General features: G+C 41.4%; 1 protein-coding gene across 1 annotated transcript in view; it reads left to right on the top strand.

The window, feature by feature from the left end:
* Window positions 1–16,515, top strand: part of Pik3cb (phosphatidylinositol-4,5-bisphosphate 3-kinase catalytic subunit beta) — a 110,449-nt gene that overhangs the window by 67,997 nt on the left and 25,937 nt on the right. The window contains exons 9-15 of the mRNA XM_028869985.2: window positions 6,362–6,613; window positions 7,670–7,766; window positions 8,693–8,823; window positions 10,157–10,207; window positions 11,161–11,349; window positions 13,598–13,719; window positions 15,552–15,695. Coding sequence (XP_028725818.1) covers window positions 6,362–6,613; window positions 7,670–7,766; window positions 8,693–8,823; window positions 10,157–10,207; window positions 11,161–11,349; window positions 13,598–13,719; window positions 15,552–15,695 — 986 coding nt within the window. The remainder of the gene's footprint in view (window positions 1–6,361; window positions 6,614–7,669; window positions 7,767–8,692; window positions 8,824–10,156; window positions 10,208–11,160; window positions 11,350–13,597; window positions 13,720–15,551; window positions 15,696–16,515) is intronic.

Below are 16,515 nucleotides of genomic sequence, written 5' to 3'. Positions count from 1 at the left end.
CTCTTGTCTATAATCCTAACACTTGGGAGGTAGAGCAGGAAAATGGAGAGTTCAGGGTCATCTGCTAAGTTGAACTCTAGACCAGCCTGGGATATAGCAACTGTCTCAAAACCCTAACCCAAACTGAAGAGTGCAGTATATTAAATTTTATGAATTAACTAAATAAATTCAGTTGCAGAATGGTATTAAGAAGGAAAGTGTTAATGAACTCAAAGATTAATCAATAGATTTTGCACCACAGAGGAAAAGAGAATGGTGCGCAGACTAGCATACATTTCAAGGATTGTGAGGCAGTCCCAGAAGGTCTAACAGACTTGTGCTCTGGGTTTCAGAAGGAGAAGAAAAGGGTACAACTCAGAAAAACCATTTAAAGAAGTAACACAGGAAGCCTTTTTATGTTGGCAAAGGATGTAAGCATGCAGAGTTAAGAAACTGGCTGTACCCAAACATGATACAGGCGTATTCTGCATTACATATATTAGTCGTTCATCACAATAGCTCCTAGCTTTTGTGATGTGGTTTTTATGTGGGTTTCAACACCCCTAATCATTTGAAATATGTAGAAAAACATTGACGCTCTATCATTTTATCTCCCTCCTTTATTGTCTGGAACACTAAATACTTTGTGTGATGAGTTTGCACGTTTAATGTAGCTATCACTAACATCGCCACATGCCTGGGTAGTTTTCCTCTCCTAAGTCAGAACAAAGCATCCTCTTGACAGATTGTGATGTAACAAATTAACATTTGGTCTCTGGCACTAAGCTTCTAAAGCCCATGTCATTTCCTGAGTGATAGGAGAATCGTAGTTGTTGGGCAGGAGGACAAGTTGGGCAGTGTGGGGATAGGATCTCATGTAGCACAGGCTGGCTTTCAGCTCCCTCTATTCCTGCCTCCACATCTTAAGTGCTGGGATCATGGGAGTATTCCATGTCTGACTAGAACATCTTTTTATCATAAAATTTGACCGAGTCCCCAGTTCTGAGAGCTTCCAAAACCCTTGATGTCTGTGTAGTGGTGGAAGAGTTTCGTCTTCTTGTTTTGTCAGTTTTGTTGTTAAATTCATGAATTTTCTAGTAACCAGAAAGCTCCTACACAGCTCCAGGATAAAGGCTGGTTATCAGAGACACTAATCATGTGAATAGTGGGTTGTTAGTCTCCCTTGATGACCACAACATTAAGCAAGAGACTAGAGACTAACTTAACGACAGTAGTAGTCAATGATTTAATTATTCATGTCGACTTTGGACTCTTAATAAAAGTTGTGGAATAATCATAAATTATTAATTTATTATTCAGTATAATAAATATTTATATATCTTATATATAATTATATTTATATATTATATAAAATATACTTAATAAATAAAAATATAATAAATAAGAGTTGTGGAAAGGACTCAGCAGTTAAGAGTACTTGCTGCCCTTTTGGAGCACCCGCATGGCAGCTCACAACTGTCTGTTAACTGCAGTTCTGGGGGATCCAATTCTCTCTTACAACCCTCCATAACTAATTCTAGGGGATCTGGTGCCCTCTTTTGGCCTCCACAAACACCAGACATGCATGTGGTGTGCTTACATACATACAGGGAAAACACTCATGCACATACATTAAAAATAAAAATCTTAAAACAGCAAAACTCTAGGGACAGAGATGGCTCAGTAGTTAAGAGTACTGACTGCTGTTCCAGAGGACCAGGGCTTCAATTCCCAGCACAGCATCCACATGGCAGCAAACAACCATCTGTAACTCCAGTTCCATGGGGTGCACAGACATATATTCAAGCAAAACATCTATACACATAAAATTAACAACAACTACAAAAACTTTTAACCAAGAGTTCACATCATCGGGCTGGTCATCCTTGTCCTTTTAAATAGTTACTAAAATAAACTGGTGGTCTTGCTCCCCACAGCTTGTGAACCATTACACTGAATTACTGGACTTTGGGGACAGGATTGTAGGATCCCTCAGTTAATTACCAGTTGATCAGAAGTATTGATGAGACCTGGCAACTGAAGCGGGGAGGAGTCTTACGGATCTCAGCCTATAATTAGTGTCAGAATTGAATTGTAGGCATCTACGTAGGAAAAAAACTACACAGATTTGGTGCCTAAAGCATCTGAGTGTAGAGGAAATAGGTTCTCCTTTGGATAAGTGATTAGGAATACAAAGAGATAACTGTATAAAAGGAGGGAACTCACCCTTTTCACGCTGCTTATCTCTTTTTGTGTCTAATGCCTAAAGGCAGAACGTAGTGGATTGTGACCAGAGTGTGGAACAAGAAGGAAGGAAGTTAAGGTGTTGATGTTGTGAAAAGATTCAAATCGTGCCCAACACAGCATTTTTAATGGGTGGGTTTAGGGGTGCAGTCTGTATGTTGGCTTGGCGCCTCCTGCTCTGGCACGGTGACCAGTCCTTTGCATGATTACGCCCATGTCTCTTTCTTTTCTAATGTCTTAGGGCTTGTGAAAAAGGGTTTCATAGCTTTACTGCAGTCAGATAATAAAACGTGACTCTATGATGCACGGTGACACTTTAAAAGTCTTTGTTTTTGAAAATACTGAAACAGACTCAGACATTAGAAACGGGGCAGGGTGTTTGTTTGTAAACAAATTTTCATTGTGTTTTAGAAAAAAATTTAAAACCATTTTTCCAAAAACAAAAACTTAGTTATAGTTACAAGATTCTAAATTTAAAAAAGTTTTTTCATCGTTTCATTATAGAACATTTAAAATATCTTATTTTAACCATTTTTCAACTTTAGTCATTTCAATGAGTTACCAGATTTCTCAAGCAGAAATAATCTTAATGACTTTCTCTTAAGTAAATCATAAAGGGACTATAAAATAATGCTTTCTAGTCTGCCCAGCATAGACTGTTTCTGTAGAATGTGTAGGTTTTTATTGTTACAGGCCCGAGTTAGATTAGTTCCTTGTTACACCTGTCTCTGTGTCTGTTCACAATCAGCACAGGACTCCTAGTCAGTTGTACTTGTGACTTCTGGGCTTTCTAAGCCATGCCATCCACAATACCCCAGTGCCACTCCACTCCCTGTGTCTAAGGCTCTGCAGACGTTGGTTGGTGCAGATAAAACTAGACTTCTTTGTGTGGAGACAGTGTCTCGCTATGTAGCCCTGGCTGGCCTAGAATTTGCTCTGTGGCCCAGGTTGGCTTTGAATTCACAGGCATCTTCCTGCATCTGCCTCCTGAGTGTAGGGGTTAAAGGTGCTCTGTTTTGTTTTGCTTTAAAGCTATTTATTATTAAGTGATATTTATTCAGCATTTATGTGGTAGTTGCTTGTTTTCATTTCTCAATGTCTGTCCAGACAACACAAGATGGTAGGATTTTAAAGCTAGATTCTCTTTATAAACAAGCCCTTGGAAAGTATTCACTTTTAAATTTATAATTTACTGAATTTGTTATATTTAAATTCTGTATATAAAAGGTAACAAGTACACATAATTGTAAGGTCATTGGGAATAAAAAATATTTATAATAAATCTCAGTTTCCAACTTCCCACAAAACAGATGCAAAATGTATTTTATATTCTTTATTCATGATTTGTCTAGCCACTTTCAAAAATGGTTTGTAGGAATCACGTGTTCTTTTCCTATAATGTATACAGTAAGTTTTGACTTTTAAAACATAATGAGGGTATTTAATTCACAAATAGTAAAAGTCTTGGTAGGTGTGGGGATATAGCTCAGTAGATAGTTTTCCTTCCACGCACAAAACTGGGTTCATTCCACAGCACTACATAACTAGGTGTGATGGATCACATTGGTAATTCTGTCATCTGGGACATGGGGGCAAGGAGATCCCAAGGTCATGTTTATGTGTATAACAAGATAAAGGCCAGCCTGAGCTACATGGGACACTGTCTTTAAAAAAAAAAATGTATTATAACTGGGCAGTGGTGGCACACACCTTTAATCCCAGCACTTGCCTTGTAGAGGCAGGTGGGTCTCTGTGAGTTCAAGGCCAGCCTGGTCTACAGATCAAGTTCCAGGACAGCTAAGGCTACACAGAGAAACTCTGTCTTGAAAAACAAACAAACAAAAACAAAACCAAAAAATGTATTTATACATGTGTGTGCGTGTGTGTGTGTGTGTGTGTGTGCATGCGTGTGCATGCACAGTTAATTGGTAGGTGGGCTGCATATTTAGCTGTCTCTACAGCTGTTGGACAAAACAGGGAAAATGGTCAGCTATGATAATCATAATGTCATAACATAATCTAGTTATTAATGAGCTTGCAGTTGATGATGCCATCAATTGAAAAAGGTATGTTCAGTGACTCATTGTGAAACAGATACAAGGGTGATACTGTTAGTATCATATGTAAACCATAGGTGGGTTGAAGTGTAGGTGACCGTGCAGTTGAACAGAACCATTATTGGAGATCCCAGCCTGTTCAGGCGACTACACTTGGACATGTGGTCATTTATTTTTATTTGAATGGTGATATTTAAATTTTCCAAAGAAATACATATTGTGTCCTTGGAAAACTTCTTTATGCACGTGCATTGGCTTAAAACTGGGTTTAGGGTAGGATTAGGCAGAAGACACTTCATTCTGCTTGTTTAGTAGGCAGGATAGCTGGACATGGTAGAGCATGACTGTGGTACCAGCATGGAGGAGGCAGGATGGTCAGGAGTTCAAAAAAACATAAGGAGCTCTAGAGAGACGGTTCAGTGGTTAAGGGCACTGTCTGCTTTCCAGAGAAGCCGAGTTCAGTTCCTGGCACCTACATGGCAATTCCCAGCCATATCTAACTCTAGCTCCAGGGATCTGACACCTTCTGACTTCCACAGACAAGCACCAATATAAACAAATCTTCTAAAAGAGTAAGTGATTAAGGAAATAAAGATCAACTGAGCTCAGGGTAGAGTTCCATGATTATGTAATGAGTAGATGTATATTAATGCTACATGCTGATGCCATATGGACAGGTCTGGGAATAAGTTGATTCAAGGTCATTTGCCTCCAGAAGTGTGTCATTGGGCCATGTATGGTGTGGCTCTGCCTAGTACCTGTCGGGGTGTTGTGTTGCCGTGCTGGGGCTCACATCGGGAGGCCTTGCTGCATTCAGCTGGTGTGCTCCGCCACCCTGTATTGCTGTTTTTCTTCTCCTTTTGCTCCTCACTCTTTTTTAAGTTGGGCACTTTTGGGTTTGAGACAGGGTTTCTATGTTTAGCCCTGGCTGTCGTGGAACTTACTCTGTAGACCAGGATGTCCTGAAACTCAGAGTTCCGCCTGCCTCTGCCTCCCAAGTGCTGGGATTAAAAGCGTGCGCCACCACACCCTGCTAAACTGGAGGTTTTATTAAAGTTTGGGGCTTCAGCATGAGTATTGGGAGAAAGAGGTGCTCAGAAGAAACTCAGATGTGCCCCAATACTGAGTACAGACCTTTCAAAGGAGAGCCCTGTCTCTCTTCTGAGGTGATCCCTGGAGCTTACTGGCCAGCCAGCCATGCTGAATTAATAAGGTCCAGCTTCACTGAGAGAACCTGCCTTAAAATTGTACAATGGAAAGCGAAAGAAGAAGACACCCAGTGTAGACTTTTTTTCTGTGCGTGCGTGCGCGTGCACACACACACACACACACACACACACACACACGCACACGCACGCACAAGTGACTGAATGAAGTTAATTCATTTTCATTTTCATTTCCCATGGCATTTCTTGTTAGATTGGCAAGCAGTTCCGGTATGCCATGTCAAGGTACTACTGAAGGTACAGGAATAGGATAATTAGAGAAGAAAGATGTCCATTTTAATTTAGTGCAGTGCTGGGAGTCAAACTGGAGGCTTTGTGAATGCTAGTGGGCAAGCTGTCCCATCCCTAGGACAGCTGAGTACATCTTATTAAACATTCACATATCCTCTGCATTGTCCTGTCTGTGAATCTTGTGATGTGGGGGGCAATTATACATATCGTTAGAATATCTCTAGCTGTCTGTTGACAAGTCATGACAAATTCATGTTGTTTTTCCTATTGTTTGTTTTGTTTTTCTAAGATAGGATTGATCTCACGTCATCCAGGCTGGTCTCATACTTACTATGTAGCTGAGGCTGGCCTTGAAATCCTATCCTTCCTGCTTCTGCCTCCTCTTCTGGTTTCTTTAGTCCCATTCCTCCATGGAGACCACTGGGGTTTTGACGAGTATCTGATGTTGTAGCCGCTCTCCTCACTAATGGGACCCGGGATTAGCTCACCGCTGCGTAGTGAGCGCTCACTGACGTCTGTGTGCAAGTGTCTAATGTGGCTACACTGCTTTCCAGGGTTCTCCCGGCCTAGAGAGGGGCCCCGCGGTTGTGCCTCCCTCCTGATTGTTTCCATCTCCCTTCACAGGTTCATGTCAGAGCTGGTCTTTTTCATGGAACCGAGCTCCTGTGTAAGACTGTTGTAAGCTCAGAGATATCAGGAAAAAACGACCATATTTGGAATGAACAACTGGAATTTGATATTAATATTTGTGACTTACCAAGAATGGCTCGATTATGTTTTGCTGTTTATGCTGTTTTGGATAAAGTGAAAACGAAGAAATCAACAAAGACTATTAATCCCTCTAAATATCAGACCATCAGGAAAGCTGGGAAAGTGGTAATGATATAATATTCAGAAAATTGTTTATGTAGTAGGATATTTCAAGGCTCTGATGTAATTACAGAGGTTAAGTTCTTTCATGTGACTTAAACCCTAAGAACTAGTTCCAAGAAGATGATAAAGTTCCATGTTCGTGTCTTTTTTATGTTCTTTTCTCCAATTTATTTGAGGCGATTTCATGCTACAGTGTCCTCCTACAGAAGCACAAAACCTAGGGTGGCCCAGCGCTCGCTCTGTAGCTCAGGCTGGCCTTGAACCCACTGTGACACTCCTGCCTCAGCCTCTGTGTGATGGGACTGGCAAGTATGGCCACTGAACCTGGAAAGTGATGACGTTTTTAAACAGTACCTTAACTAAATTTCCAAGTATATATGTATTTGAAAATTAAGATTTTTTTTTTTATTTTTAGAAAGATCATAGATTGACCTCACTCAGCACACTTGATGTGACTTTAAAACACAAACGCATGACTGGACATTAGTTTGGGATGAAGTAAGAATATTTGTACTAATGTGAAAGTCAAGCCTTTTGTTAGACAGCCTCTGCTCCTGCTTTGCTGTCTCCTTAGTATAAACAAGCTTAGTTTTCAGAACCCCTTAAAGGATGTTAGAGTTGTCAAATGGTCGTCTTCCATATCTCTCCTTCCTCAGCTTCCAGGGCAGGGATAACAGGTGTGAGTCCCCACAGGACACCAGTGCCTCCCTCTTAGCAGTAGAGTAATTCCTGCAGTGTCCAGAGGCCTAGCTTCCGCCCATGCTAGATTTACTGTACCACTCACATTATATTCATCATTTAAAAACAGGAAACAAAATTTTCTATTTGGTGGGCATACTGTTTTATTGTGGCATATTAATTGGCCTGTAGAATTTTTCTTAATAGTTATAAAGATAATTGAAATTGCTCTGATCTATATCTTTTCATTTTGCATGAATTTTTTGAAATTACCTAGAACTTCTGAAATTTCTAGTGTTAACATTAGAATGGGGGCATGAGCATTGTCACGCCTTGAAGTCCATTCTGGGTTTATTTATGTTACGATGCCTTTTTCAACAGCATTATCCTGTAGCATGGGTAAATACGATGGTTTTTGACTTCAAAGGACAGCTGAGGTCTGGAGACATAATACTGCACAGCTGGTCCTCGTTTCCTGGTAAGATTTACATTCTAAGGGCAGCCACTAGTGCTGGAGAGCAGCTAGCGTTTTACTGGGGCATTACTCAGGGTTTCTTTGGTTTACTGTTGTATTTCAGTAAAGAAATTGTCTTTGTTATTTATTCTTTTTGTTGTTTTGTTTTTGAGACAAGATCTCTTTGTGCTGACCTGGAACTCACTCTATAGACCAGGCTGGCCTCAGACTCACAGAGATACATCTGCCTCTGCCTTCTGAATCCTGGGATTAAAGGCGTGCACAACCATTTCCAGCTGTTATTTATTCCAAAATTGACTTACAGTGACTATTTTGTTGTAACATGAAGTTCTTGAGTGTATATTTTTTTATTTCAATGTGTTCTTGTTTTAAACATTTTATTTTTTGTAGGCTTTTAAGGAAGCCTCCTAAGTAACAGTGTCTTCTGTAACAAGTTTTATTGCTCATAGTTGTCCCGGTGAATGAGCACTCCAGAGAGTTAGAAAACAGTAAAAGCATTTGTTTTCCAGTTAGATTTAGCTTGATGATCAAGATAAATGAAGTCCTTTGCATATGCCTAGAGGCTTACTGATGCAGTTTGTTAAACTTTCTCAAGTGACACAACTTTTAGGGACATTTTCGTGAAAGAAAACCAGTTCTAGACTTTTGTTTTTTGTTTGTTTAATTACTTTATTTTAGTTTTATTATTTTGGGTTTTTTTTTTGGGGGGTGGGGAGGCGGGGGACAGGGTTTTTCTGTGTAGTCCTGGCTGTCCTGGAACTCACTCTGTAGATCAGGGTGGCCTTGACCTCATAGAGATTCACCTGTCTCTACCTCCCAAGTGCTGGGATTAAAGACACACACCTCCACCACCCAACCAGACTTTTGTTTTTTTAAAGTTTACTGTCAAAAACATTTTCTTAAGAATCCAAACTGTTTGCATGTTTTAGATGAGCTGGAAGAAATGCTGAATCCCATGGGCACTGTGCAGACAAACCCGTATGCTGAAAATGCAACTGCCTTGCATATTAAGTTTCCAGAGAATAAAAAGCAGCCTTATTATTACCCTCCCTTCGATAAGGTAAGCTAACTAAAAGGCCACTATGCATGAAGGAATTGAATTCTTCCTGGATGTAAATGTTTGGTCCAAGCTCAGTGTGTCTAGTTCTTTCAAAACTCTCCATACATTGATACTGTTATCCAGTGGAAGACTGTGCAGTTATGGCAATTGATTTTGGCTTATCGCAGACCAAGTGAAAGGTGGTGTCTCTGCAGTTCAGGGGCCGTGTTTATAAAGAGGGATTTAATTGTTCTGAGCTCTTTTCTGATGTAAAGAGTCTCTTAAGTATATTCACACATAACTCTGAATGTGTAATGTGTTCTGTGAAACATGCCTGGCATGTGATTCAGAGATTAAAGGTACAATGAAAGAAGAGACGATTAATGCTGAGTATTACTATTATCAGGACTTTGAGGGTAGTGGCTTTTAAGACAGTGTCTCACTCTAGCCAGCATGAGCTGTTACGGAGCTATATACTCAACCCCAGAGGTGGTTTTAGAGTATTATGCAAATTAATTATGTAATTTAACGTTGCTTTCTTCATTTGTACTTTAAGTGAATTGTATCCACCCAGGAGCCAATTTTTCATTACAAGGTCTTTAAGAAGGTTATTCTGCCCAGCATGGTGCTTCACACTATAATCCAGCAGAGGTGACATTGAGGCAGGGGGATTGCCAGTCCCTGCCTCAAAATCCCCCTTGGTTACATATAAAGTGGCTCTTTCTCAAAAGCACTAAACGTTTTTGAAAAGCTGTGGATCACCACATTACACACGTGATAATGGAGGTAAATTACTTAGGCCTGCAGAACTCAGTCACAGGCCACGGAACTTCTGATTCTTTCCTCCTTCCCCAGTCAGGCAGTTCCAATTCTTTCAAGAATATGAGCCCTCTGTATAAACTTAGGGAGTTGAAAAATACTTTTCAGCTTCCACTATGTGGTTCCTGCTACATTATTTTTAATGGCAGTGCTGGGGATCAGACCCAAACGTTAGGAAACGCTCTACCACTGAGCTCTACCTCTACCAAGCCTAGACTTCCACTCTTCGACGTTATTCCACTAAATAAACGTTTGATCTTTCCCTCCTCTCCCCTATTGCCCTTTTCCGTCTCCCCACATCCCTGCAATGCGTGTAGCTGAACTGGGCTCAGACTTGCTCCCCCCCCCTCTGTTGTCAAGAGAAACACTGGGTTTTTGTTGTTGTTTTATTTTTAAAATTTGTTTCCATTTGTAAAGGCTAGAAGTGCCAAGTGTGTGCAGTCTCTTGTAATCCAAGTGCAAAGTAGTTATTAACATTGAAAATTTTACAAATATCAGGCCCACAATTTAACTTTCATTACTATATTTAAAACAGATCATTGAGAAGGCAGCCGAGATTGCCAGCAGTGACAGCGCTAATGTGTCAGTAAGTAGCAAGCTTCACCTGGCCTTTCCCGCTACAGAGCTATGTCAGTGTGAGGGGCCGACACCTCGTCTGTTGTAATGATGTGTGGGGGACACAACTCCAAAGCAGTCTCACATCCCAGCACTGGCTAAATGTAGCTCAGTTTCTGGTGCCTTGGATGTGAGTGGCAAACCCTTTTCTGTACAGGTTCTGGGTTAGTGGCCCACAGTAGATGCTATCGCACCTCATAGATTTCCAGTACTATCTTAATGTAGTATCATTTAATTAACTTAGGAGGCCGTGTTCTTTCACATAGCAAAGCCAGTATTATATGAACTAGCTTCACAGTGAGGGACCTTTGTCTTCTCCCTGAGAACTCTGCCAAGTTGAGAATGTCATTTCTGTTTTATGATTTACTATTTATTTTTGTTCCAACTCCTTTTTTACTACATTACAAACAACAGAAGCATGGAAGCAAGACTAGAGTCCATATATTTATTCTGAGACCTCTATTAATATCTATCATAAATTTATTCTGGGGCGATTGTTAATATATGTGCTGCTCACACCTCCTGGGCTAGACCCTGGACACAGGCATGCGCGTACACACACACACACACACACACACACACACACACACACACACACACACACGGTGGGGGAGCTTATAAATAATTGTGAATTTATAAGAGAAGATATATTTAAGATATATTTAACCTAAAAGCAATAGTGCCATCTAGTGTTTGCACTTGGATTTAAAAACAGAACCTTTCTTACTGTGTAGCTCATAAACTTAATATTGAGCAATGCAGAATTTTTAAAAGGATCCACTTTAATTAATCTTTGTACAAAATTTCAGTTTTGTGCTTCAACTGGTAAAGCTGACAGTTATAAATTCATTCATATAAGTTTGCTAAATGGTTGCCTGTGGTTTGCACAGTTAAATTCTATAATGAGTATTTTACTTTCTTAAGAGTCGTGGTGGAAAAAAATTTCTTGCTGTACTGAAAGAAATCTTGGACAGGGACCCCCTGTCTCAGCTGTGCGAGAATGAAATGGATCTTATTTGGACTCTACGGCAAGACTGCCGAGAAAATTTCCCACAGTCTCTGCCAAAACTACTACTGTCGATCAAGTGGAATAAACTTGAAGATGTAGCTCAGGTAACAGAAGATCCTTCCCTCCCTCCCTTTCGACTTTCTCCTCCATCCCTTATCCCTCCTCCTCCTTCTCTCCCCCAGATAACAAAAAAATCATTTCTGTAGCTCTGTGTGTGTGTGTGTGTGTGTGTGTGTGTGTGTGTGTATGTATGCTCTTGTGTGTCTGTATGTACATGTGTATACATTACTTGTGTAAAGTGTCTTTCCACAGGAGTATTCTCATTTGCTGGATAAATTTTCTGTTTTCTTTTATTACGTTTTAGTTTTTTCAAGACAGGGTTTCTTTGTGCAGCCCTGGATGTCATGGAACTCACTCTGGCCTCAAACTCAGAGGTCTGCCTGCCTCTGCCTCCTGAGTGCTAAGATTAAAGACGTGTGCCACCACCACCATCACCGCCCGGCTGGTTTCTTTTTAAAGATGGCTCTCACTGTGTAACTGTGGCTGCTCTCAAACTTTCAATCCTGTCTCAGGCCCACTGTCTCACTTAAGTGCTGAGGTTGCGGATATGTACCATGATGCCTAGCTTGTTGAATAATTCCCTGCAGGAGCTACTTTTGATGTTTTAAATACTTACACGTGCGATGTACCATCCAGGAACTTTCAAGACTTCAGGGATCCTGGAATCGGGTGGGGTAGCCATGCCCAATGTTAACTACCATTGTAACAGTATTTTGAGAGTCACCATCTATCAGAGGGGGTGTAGTCAGATCCTGGGTACCTTCACCAGTTTCATTATAGGACCCCAAGTGCTTTTATTGTTGTTTTAGGCAGGGTCTTACTGTGTAGCCCTGGCTAGACCAGAATTCCCCACACTGGCCTCAGACTCACTGACACCCCCCTCCCTCTGCCTCTGAGTGCTGGGTTTAAAGGCATGCACCAGCATGTCTGGCTGAGTTGCTTTTGAGATAAGCAGCCAGATGAAGGAACATCTTGTGGTCACTGGAGTCTAATCGACATAGCTCTCTAGCCCAGTAAATTGCTGTCAGTGGTACAGGATAATCAAGAACACCCAACAAGAGATAGCAAATACTGAAGAGCAAGCTTTGCCAAGTGCTGAGCTTTGCAAGGGCCATAAATTCCCCCCGCGCCCCCCCCCCACTCTCCCTCAGATCAGTTTTCTTCCTAGCTGTCTGTCCCCAGGAGACTGCCCTGTAAATGTATCATGGCCACAGGAGGAGGGCTCTGCATTGCAGAGAGCCATGGCAGAGGCAGCTAAGAGTCCTCTCCAGATGACCCAGCTGTGGCCACATCTACACATCTTCCACATGTGGTTCCAGCTCCAATGTCCAGTTAGCATTTGTGAATAAGATTTATTATCCACTAAAAAGAAAGTAACCATTATTTAGTTTTCATGGATTACTTATATGTATTCTTATTGGAGGAACTCAAATGTGTTCTGATTAATAAAAAATTCTGTAAAGTAATAGATTTCTTTAAAAATTCATTTAAAACCAGCAGGACTTGGTGGCACATGCTCTTTCATCCCAGCACTCGGCGGGCAGAGGCAGGTTGATCTCTGAGTTCTAGGATAGCCTGGTCTATAGAGTAAGTTCCAGGACAGCCAGGGCTATAAAAATCTGAAACCCTGCCTCAAACAAACAAACAAACAAACAAACAGATAAATAATTCAATTTAAAGTTTGTAATTTTATGTTGAGTTATTAATCTCCTTAGTGGATAAGCCTTCAGTTAGCTTGAGACTTAACTTAATGTTTATACTTTACTATTTTATTTATTTATTTATTTATTTTGATTTTTCGAGACAGGGTTTCTCTGTGTAGCTTTGTGCCTTTCCTGGATCTCGCTCTGTAGACCAGGTAGGCCTCAAACTCACAGAGATCCGCCTGCCTCTGCCTCCGAGTGCTGGGATTAAAGGCGTGCACCACCACCACCACCACCACCACCACCACCACCACCACCACCGCCGCCCGGTTTATACTTTACTTTTACATACTTCCTGGTTGTTTCTTTTTCCTTCTTCTTTTCTCCTTAAATTATGTGATGGCTATGGTTGTAGGAGCTACATCTACAGTGTCTTACTCTGATCATTAAGCTTGTAGTAACCTTTTAAACATAATTATAGAATGTTCCAGAAACAAAAACAGTCTTTGTTAGTCTGCATCTGCCAGAATGTTTGAGACATCAATATTAACATTTTTCCTTACTTTTGACTCATCTCCATTCCCGTATGCCAGGAAAGATAAGTTACTTTTGTCCACCAAACTTCTGACCCAGTTTTAATTTTAAACAGCTTCAGGCACTCCTGCAGATTTGGCCCAAACTGCCCCCCAGGGAAGCGCTGGAGCTCCTGGATTTCAACTATCCAGATCAGTACGTCCGGGAATATGCCGTAAGCTGCCTGCGACAGATGAGGTATCTCTTTTATGGGACCATCCTGGGGTAAGGAATTGCCTGGGTGGGTAAGAAAGAGGGTGGCTCCTTGAGTGTTGCATAAGAAAGGTAAGCTTGTTTGAGCTATGGTGGCCAGGTCATGTGGGGTCTCATCAGAGTGCCCTCTGCTGGCTCTGCACGAACAATTTAGGGACAGTAAGCCGCTCTTGGCCTTTACTATAGGAGGGAGTTCTGAAACCTTAGTTTCCAAATGCCGGCCCCAGACCAACCCCAGAGGCCAGCTTTTCCGAGGTGAGCAGCCAAGGTGTTGTCTCTCTCCTTCGCAGCAGTCCACCCATCACCCCAAAAAAAAGGGTAAATATTTTATGATGGAGGCATGTTTGCTTGTTTATTTCAGAAAGGATCTCACAGGCTGCTCTTGAACTCACTGTGTAGCCCAGGCTAGCTAGTTCTCAATCTCAGACTTATCCTCTTGCCCCCAGTCTTGGCTTTAGATCTGTTTTAAATAGTTTGTTAGGCAGAAGAAACTTATAAACTTTCTAACAGTGGTCTGAGAAGTAAAATCAGATCTATAAGAGAAACATTTTTATACTTATATGTTTGTGGGTTTTTTCCTTTTTCTTTTTTTACTGCTTATTTATTTATCATCGTTATTGTTATTGTTATTATTATTATTATTATTATTAATAATTTTTGGTTTTCCAAGATTCTGTGTAGCCCAGGCTGTCCCCAAACTCAGAGATCCTCCTGCCTCTGCCTTCTGAGTGCTGGAATTAAAGGTGTACATGATCACTATCTGACTTACACTTCTGTTTTTTATACTAGCTATTGGTCTTTATAAGTGGACATGGATCTTCATAATTAATTAATTGATCAATTAAGATTGACATATAGGTAGTTTTAAAAATGAAGCCCCAACTGCTTTGTCTCCCTGCATTTGCACTGGAGACCTGATGAAAAACACTTTGTGCTCTGGGTTAAGTGTTCGATTTTGGAGGGAGATGCTAAAATAATCCTGTTGCCCCATATGGCTAATTCTGACACCTCCCCCTGGTAAATGTTAGTGCTCTGGGTTTTGTTTCTCATTTGATGCTGTGGTTTGATTCCAGATTCACCTCAGCTAGCCATTTTTGTAGCCAGTAGTTGGGAAGCACTGTGGACAGTGAGAGGACTGGGTATTCTGACCTTAGAACTGCTGGGCTTGCCTGTGATGGCAGTGGCCTTGGCCAGAGTAAATTCAGTCCCTTTATGATAATGTATTATGCAGTGAAATCGTTATAATCCCTGCCTGAAGGTGTATTCATTTCCTTGGCCTTCAGGCTATTTGATATTAGGGTTTTAGTTGTTCACTGACGTGAAAGAATGAATTATTTAAAACCATATGATAGCCCCTTCCCCCCAAAAAAATAAATAAATCATTAAAGCTTTCATTTTAAAAATACTTGTTTGGCTAAATACCAAATTACATCAGTGAGATTGTGCTCAGGGGCCTGTGGTATAGCTCAGGAAGTGAACCCCCACATGAACACCGTGGCACACACACACCACATATATGTCTCACACACAAGAGAAATAAAGAATTTTGTTAAAGTAGCCATTTGGGGGCAGGGGTGTGACTCCTGGCTGATGCAATCATCAGTTGTTACAACTTCTGAGGTTTGATAAGAATGTCCCATACATGTGTTCTTGCTGCTGGTCCCCCTCCCTGCATCTGAAATCTGAATCTTTTATCTGAAATCAGTATTCCAATGTGGTGCAGTGAGTGTAAACATGTGAGAAGCCTGTGAGTTTGGTGGCGAGGGGTCTTTTTCTGGCACAGGTGGCTGAGCTTCTCCCTCTTCTGTTTTTTTCAGTGATGAAGAACTCTCTCAGTATCTTCTACAGTTGGTGCAGGTTTTGAAATACGAGCCTTTTCTTGACTGTGCCCTCTCTAGATTCCTGTTAGAAAGAGCACTTGATAACCGGAGGATTGGGCAGTTTCTGTTTTGGCATCTGAGGTAAGTCTTGCATGGTTCATGAAAGACTTTAATAACTTTATTAACTTTAATAACTAATCCATTGGGGTTGAAGACATCAGTGGGGCCGTCCGAGGCTTCCGATCGATCTGTAGCATTTACACTGGTTAGGCCTCCCTTTTTCTTTTTCTTTCTTTCTTTCTTTTTTTTTTTTCCTTTTATTTTATTTTACAATACCATTCAGTTCTACATATCAGCCACGGATTCCCTTCTTCTTCCCCCTCCTGCCCCCCTCCCCTTACCCCCAGCACACCCCCTATTCCCACTTCCTCCAGGGCAAAGCCTCCCCCGAGGACTGGGATCGACCTGATAGACTCAGTCCAGGCAGGTCCAGTCCCTCCTCCCAGACTGAGCCAAGCGTCCCTGCATAAGCCCCAGGTTTCAAACAGCCAACTCATGTAATGAGCACAGGACCTGGTACCACTGCCTAGATGCCTCCCAAACAGATCAAGCCAATCAACTGTCTCACCTATTCAGAAGGCCTGATCCTTTTGGGGGCCCCTCAGCCTTTGGTTCATAGTTCATGTGTTTCCATTCGTTTGGCTATTTGTCCCTGTGCTTTATCCAACCTTGATTTCAACAATTCTCGCTCATATAAACCCTCCTCTTTCTCACTAATTAGACTCCCGGCGCTCTACCCGGGGCCTAGCCATGGATCTGTGCATCCAGATTCCTCAGTCCTTGGATGGGGTTTCTGGCACGACTGTTAGGGTGTTTGGCCATCCCATCACCAGAGTAGGTCAGTTTGGGCTGTCTCTCGACCATTGCCAGCAGTCTATTGTGGGGGTATCTTTGTGGATTT

This window comes from Peromyscus leucopus, chromosome 7 (assembly GCF_004664715.2).
Source record: "Peromyscus leucopus breed LL Stock chromosome 7, UCI_PerLeu_2.1, whole genome shotgun sequence".
Classification (NCBI taxonomy): Eukaryota; Metazoa; Chordata; class Mammalia; order Rodentia; family Cricetidae; genus Peromyscus; species Peromyscus leucopus.
The sequence above is the reverse complement of the archived record's forward strand: the minus strand, read 5'-3'. Positions and strand labels throughout refer to the sequence as shown.